The sequence below is a fragment of the Salvelinus sp. IW2-2015 genome, linkage group LG9 (genome assembly GCF_002910315.2).
Source record: "Salvelinus sp. IW2-2015 linkage group LG9, ASM291031v2, whole genome shotgun sequence".
Classification (NCBI taxonomy): Eukaryota; Metazoa; Chordata; class Actinopteri; order Salmoniformes; family Salmonidae; genus Salvelinus; species Salvelinus sp. IW2-2015.
Window position 1 is genome coordinate 28,912,246 of NC_036849.1, and position 6,133 is coordinate 28,918,378.

Consider the following 6,133-nt stretch of genomic DNA (forward strand, 5'->3'; position numbering starts at 1 on the left):
GACAATGGCGTGGCAGAACGGGCTCCAACCCATGATAGAACCAGTAGCCCAGTAGATAAGAGGATTGTGCCTCTATAGCAATGAAAACCTCAAAACTACGGGTGCATGAGGGGATTCAATGAGCAATTCTAAAACCAAGAAAACTATTTATAAATCTAACACCTCTGTCTCCGGTAATTGAAGAAACACATTTGAATGGAATAATATCCTAAAAAGCTCAACAAACACTTTTCACTCTTAATTTATATCCAATATCTATCCCCCCATAATACTCTATGGCACAACCCCAATACAACACACTAGGTTAATTATCTTATCTCAATCCTATGATTGGATGGACAACATGTCAGTTCATACTAGAAAGCTTTGATTGGTTGGAGGACGTCCTCCGGAGTGGTCATAATTACCATGTAGGTCTATGGAAGGGGGTGAGGCCTAAGAACCTCCTAGGTTTTGTATTGAAGTCATTGTAGCCAGAGGGAAACGAAAGCTAGCTGTCCTCCGGCTACACCATGGTGCTACACCAGAGAGTGCTGTTGAAGTTACCATAAAACTTAATTGCAAAACAGTGTGTTTTAATCAATTATTTGATGACATATGAATATATTTAGTATGGTTTAGTATAGTTATACTGTTTTTAGTTTTTTATGTTACACAATAAAAATAAAAAAGACATTTCAATGAAGAGGATGTCCTCACCATCCTCCTCTGAGGAGCCTCCACTGGTGTACACACCCATCTTGTCTTTTTCAAATCTTCTTTCATTGATTGAGACAAATTATCTGGTGTTACAATCTGTAGCTAGCGAAAATAGTGTGGTCATTGGTCAAATTACAAGCCCTCGCATAATATGTGGAATCGCGGAATCCTGGGGGACTGATCTTTACTTTCAATCTTACTTTCAATTAGATTAGATTAGAATACACTCTACTTTTTAATCCATGTAGGGAAATTAATTAGCCGAGACATAAAAAAAAAATACAATAACCATATTAGCAAATTCAATAATGATTGTCACTGGCTACATAAGGATACACATTGTTTACTGTTTATTTGAGGAATATACTGCCATATCTTAGCTTTACATTACATTCCTATCCAACTGGTTTAAGAATAGGAGGAATCGAATTCTTAAATGTAATTGAAATATTACTGAAAGGATTATTAAACTTTTGTGGTCTTGTTCATTTCTCAATAAAACCCCTTGTGTTAATTCAAACAATCATCCTCAGTGTTGCTTGACTTATTTACAGTGTCATTGTAACGGCTTGCAACAAGAGGATGGAATGTGGTGTGATTTCTTAATTAAACCCCTAGAGTCAATGTCTGGAAAACAGCATTTTGAAATGGTTTTCCTCGGCCAGCAGCCGTACACAAGCCTAAGATCACAATGCCACGCGTCGGCTAGAGTGGTGTAAAGCTCGCCGCCATTGGACTCTGAAGCAAAGTTAACCACAACCACTAACATAACATTTGTTTTGAAATAACATTTGATTCACCCCGAGCTTTCCTATACCTCTCAGATGCATTTCAGACACTTCCAAAACATACTTCCTATTGATTTATTTTGCTATGTATTTGTGTTATACAATGGGTTTCTGTAGCAGTAAGGGCAAATGCAATGCTTCATTAAATAATTTGTTTAAAAAAAWATATATATACCTACAGGTTTCCTAAAATACAAATTAAAATAGCTAAATGGTCAATTTTATTACTATCTTAACTCCATATGTTATCTTAGTAGCCCTAAATGTATCACTTCTAAGCTAGCTGAAYACGTTTTAATCAATATGTCAGTGTGGTGGATTCTGCTGGAAACATACACTGAGTGTACAAAACATTAAGAAGACCTGCTCTTTCCATGACATACAGTACATGGAATAATCTGTAATTGACTAATTAAAATGAAATTAAAATGAAGATCAGACAGTGGAGAGATGGAAAAAGGTGATTATGAAGATTGCTCCTCATCAGTATGTACTGTAGGTCTAAACAGTAACATCCTGTTGACTTGTAAGGGTTGTGTCTTGTGGTTAATGTGAGTTGTACTATCAATAGAATGAACTGTAGGTGGGGTTATACAGGGGGCTGTGGATAGAGGGGCCTCCTATATATAAAGGGGCTTGTCTGATTCCTAAGTCACTTTACCAAACCCCAACACGACTTTGACTCTTCACATCTCCACCACCACAAATCATGAAGACATCTCTGGTCCTCCTTGCCCTCAGTCTGCTGGCTTGTTCAGGTGAGATTTTATTTATTTCACTCAAATAGTAACTACTGTACATGCAGCACATACATTGGGTCAGGGTTCAAGGGGAACTGTGGGTAGGGGGCCTAAATCAACTCCAAGTTCACCTTTGGTTTCAGTACAATACAAGTGAAGTACCCATCACGTGAGTGACTGTTGTGTCAATTTTTCTTCGCAGTTTGGAAAATCCATGGGCATCGTCAAGAGGTTGACCCTGATGACCAGGAAGTAGTGGAAAAACAGCTGGAAAAGCGCATGGTAATCTCACTCTCACATTACATATTCAAATGTACTTAAACCATAACACTGAATACATCACACCATAATTTAATTCATAATAATAATTTTGGGGGGGGGTGCTTATATTTGACTTAAGTGTGTTTTTTTCTCCTTTCTTGTTTGTTTGTGGTTTCTAAAGGAGCAACAGCTAAAGGGGACCTGCTGGGTGTGTAAGTGGGCACTGAACAAAGTGAAGAAATCCATCTCCGCTTCCTCTAGCCAGGTAGCTACCATAGCATTACAATTGATAAGTGTCCTTTAATGAAATTGCACTATTTACTATTTACTGTGATATTTCTCTGAAAATGTCAACTGTTGTTGATAATGATTTCTTGTCAACAGGAGGAGCTAAAGCAGAAGCTGTTGTCTGTTTGCGATAATGTTGGCTTCCTAAAATCTATGTGTAAAGGCCTGGTGAAAAAACACTTGTGGGTGCTGATTGAGGAGCTTAACACAAGTGATGATGTGAGAACCATCTGTGTTAACATTAAGGCCTGCAAGTGAGTACAAGAAACCGTTCGACATACTATTTAGTCACTGTTCAGACAACTAACGAGTATTGCGATGATCACTTGTGCTTGTTAATTGAAACAGTATTTGAGTCAAATGTATTAATTCAAATGAAACTATTGAGGTTTATGTCTTCCGATCTTCCACTCATGTAGTCTTTTTGTGCCTCTTTAGACCAAAGGAAGTTTTGGACCTGAGCTACTGACCAAGCAGCCAGTATCCAGATTCCAAARTGAGAAGATGGATGTTCAGGTGTCAAGACAATGCTATGCTACCAGATTTTTGCTCTTTCTTTTTCAAACTAGTCACAACACAAATATAAATGGATRATTTAGTTATTGGAATGATTATGTTCTGAAATAATGTTTTGGGAACATGTGTTATAATTAAGCAATAAGTCCAGAGGGAGTGTGGTATTTGGCCAATCTACCGTGGATAAGGACTGCTCTTATTCACCAAGCAGCCAGAGTGCCTGGATACATCCCTTAGCTGTGGTGTAACGGCCATATACCACAAACCCCCGAGGTGCCGTGTTGCTATTATTAACAGGTTACCAATGTAATTAGAAAGTAAGTAAGTTGTTTTGCATCATACCCGTGGTATATTGTCTCTTATGAACTGGGTGGTTCGAGCCATGAATGCTGATTGGCTGACAGCCATGGTATATCAGACCGTATACCACGCGTATGACCAAAAAATACTTTACTGCTCTAATTACGTTGGTAACCAGTTTATAATAGCAATAAGGCACCTCTGGGGTTTGTGATATATAGCCAATATACCACGGCTAGGGCTGTATCCAGGCACTCTGTGTTGTGTCGTGCTTAAGAACAGCCCTTAGCAGTGGTATATWTTCCATATACCACACCCCCTCGGGCCTTATTGCTTAAATCACCATCCAGGGATCAAATGATTCAGTTTATAATAATGTATGTGTCAATTTTAAATTGCACTCTATTTTATATCACATACAAATGTAAATATTATGCTATTTTAGTCCAAAAGGTTGAAAATGTTTGTGTGAACTTTTTTGTTTGGGCAAAAAATAAACCTCAATTGAYAGAGAATACAACTCCTACTCTTCTTTGACACGTCTAACATAACTCTAGAAATGTATCTACTTAGAATTTTTAMAGATTAACATATCGTAATATTATTTTATGATAAAGCATTTAATAATTACATTGTCTAGGAACTCATGTTGGCAGTTTGGCTACCTTTTTTATTTACAATCTTAGTTTTCTGAACAAAAAGTATTGATTGTTTGGTAGGTGGCTTAAAGTATCTGATCCAAAAAGTATCTGTCCAGTGTTTCCAGATTTCTATGAAATAGGACTTACAATGAAAAACAATAKGAGTGAAATAGTTTCCMTTCCAAAAGGTTTTAATTAAGTGTGTTAAAAAGCAGCTTTTCTGTGAGTGGTGTGGGAGTACCCCAACAACAGAATGGTGTGGGCGTCAGATGTCATGCTGTATGTCACCTTATTTGTCCTCTGTGTTTAGGCATCATGTTCTTCACCTTCCTCGGGACCAACTTACATCTCCAGCAGACTCTAGGAAGGTTTGCTTCAACCTGGCTCTCAACCTGTAGTGTTTTAAAACAGCTGATTGCCAGCTGGGTCATTCCTATAAATTATGTCCTCATAACTTTTTTGAGGAAAAGTACATATTATTTTAGTATTCTATCAGWAAAAGGACATATTGRTCAAGCTCAGGAACGTACATTTTTTTGGTTTATTTTCAAACCTGTTGCATGTTTGTAAAAGGGTGGACATTTGGAGCCTAATTAGTCATATAGTAGCTTGGCGAATGAGCAAGACTGAGCTAACATAATGGTGAACACTGACATTTTGTTAATTTTCTCAAGAATTTAGCCGAACAGGGTGGAAATATATAAGTGGGACATACAGACCAACAACATGAAACAATAGTTTATATTTATTTAGCTTTGCACCATTGTTTTCCCACCAAAGAAATTATGACACTTCCTGAATGTGATGTTTGTAGTAAGAGGTTGTTTTCTGAAATGGAGATTTACAACAAACTAACAGGGCAGAATAATTTTTTATATTTATTTTATTAAAGGCTTTATTTAACAAGGTATGACCCGCAACTTCTGGTTGGTTAAAGCGGAAGGGAGCTAGGGCGAGAGAGATGCCTGCCTGGCTGCCTGCTATGAGTTGAATCCCATCTGATGCACACATCCAAGAAGATTTATTCACAAGGCTACACACAAAAGACACAGTTAAGGCATCAGATAATTACCATATTTGTGTGGGTGTGGGGGATCGTCTGCTGGGTTAATTTTATTATCTGTCTGACAGTGATGTGCACTTCACGAACGATTCATTCTCTTTGAACGACTCTTTGTACATATTCGACTGTCATTATTCATTTTCTAAGTGACTCGTTCATTTAAGTCGATCATTTTACCAGCTAGTACTTAACACACGCTCCTCCGGCTCAGAGGCTCCAGAGACGTGCTCTGAACACGAACTGTCTATCATATGCGCGCATGAAAAATAGATAATGAGCACAGAGAAGAAAAATGTATGTTAAGAACTGATAATTGATCGCATGTTGCAAGAATTAATGCTATGAATTGATTGTTTAACGTTATGATGGACATCACAGCTTCGTAGAACCAAAACAAACACTGCCTCTGCCATAGCAGCGAGAAGTAGGGATGCTGAGGGTGCTGCAGCTACATGAAAAATCTGAATAAAAATATATACTGAACAAAAATACCTCATTTCAACCAGCATGTTAAATGTGACAATGAGCACAAAAAAACTTGCTTACGCAGGTTCTAAGAAGCCCATTTGTAATTTACGGACCTGTGATCTATAAATCTCAAATTAATTTAAAATTAACGGCACCTGAACGTGCCTTACAATCAGCGATTTCCCATTATAGGATACTAGCACAAAATAGTGTTTAGTCAGGAATAACCATGGACCAAAAGAGAAAAGCAAACTTTTTGGAAGATGGCTGAATGATGGCTGTTATATACCTGACCTGTCACTTATTTCCCTCTGGAATATCCCAGTAGTGAGGAATCCCAGAGTGGATAGTACTTGGACAGATACGGGA

General features: G+C 37.7%; 1 protein-coding gene across 2 annotated transcripts; it reads left to right on the forward strand.

Annotated features, from left to right (window-relative positions):
* The first annotated feature begins 2,142 nt into the window (after positions 1-2,142).
* LOC111968384 (antimicrobial peptide NK-lysin-like) lies at positions 2,143-3,493 on the forward strand. 2 transcript variants are annotated; one of them, XM_023993869.3, is made up of 5 exons: positions 2,143-2,245; positions 2,430-2,509; positions 2,670-2,753; positions 2,873-3,030; positions 3,215-3,493. In XM_023993869.3, exons 1-5 carry the CDS (start codon positions 2,197-2,199, stop codon positions 3,243-3,245), a joined length of 402 nt encoding a protein of 133 aa, XP_023849637.1. In that variant the 5' UTR covers positions 2,143-2,196; the 3' UTR covers positions 3,246-3,493. The 2 variants fall into 2 exon arrangements, with proteins under 2 accessions (XP_023849637.1, XP_070301155.1); XM_070445054.1 differs by having other exon boundaries at positions 2,159-2,245; positions 2,673-2,753; positions 3,215-3,327.
* The last annotated feature ends 2,640 nt before the right edge of the window (positions 3,494-6,133 follow it).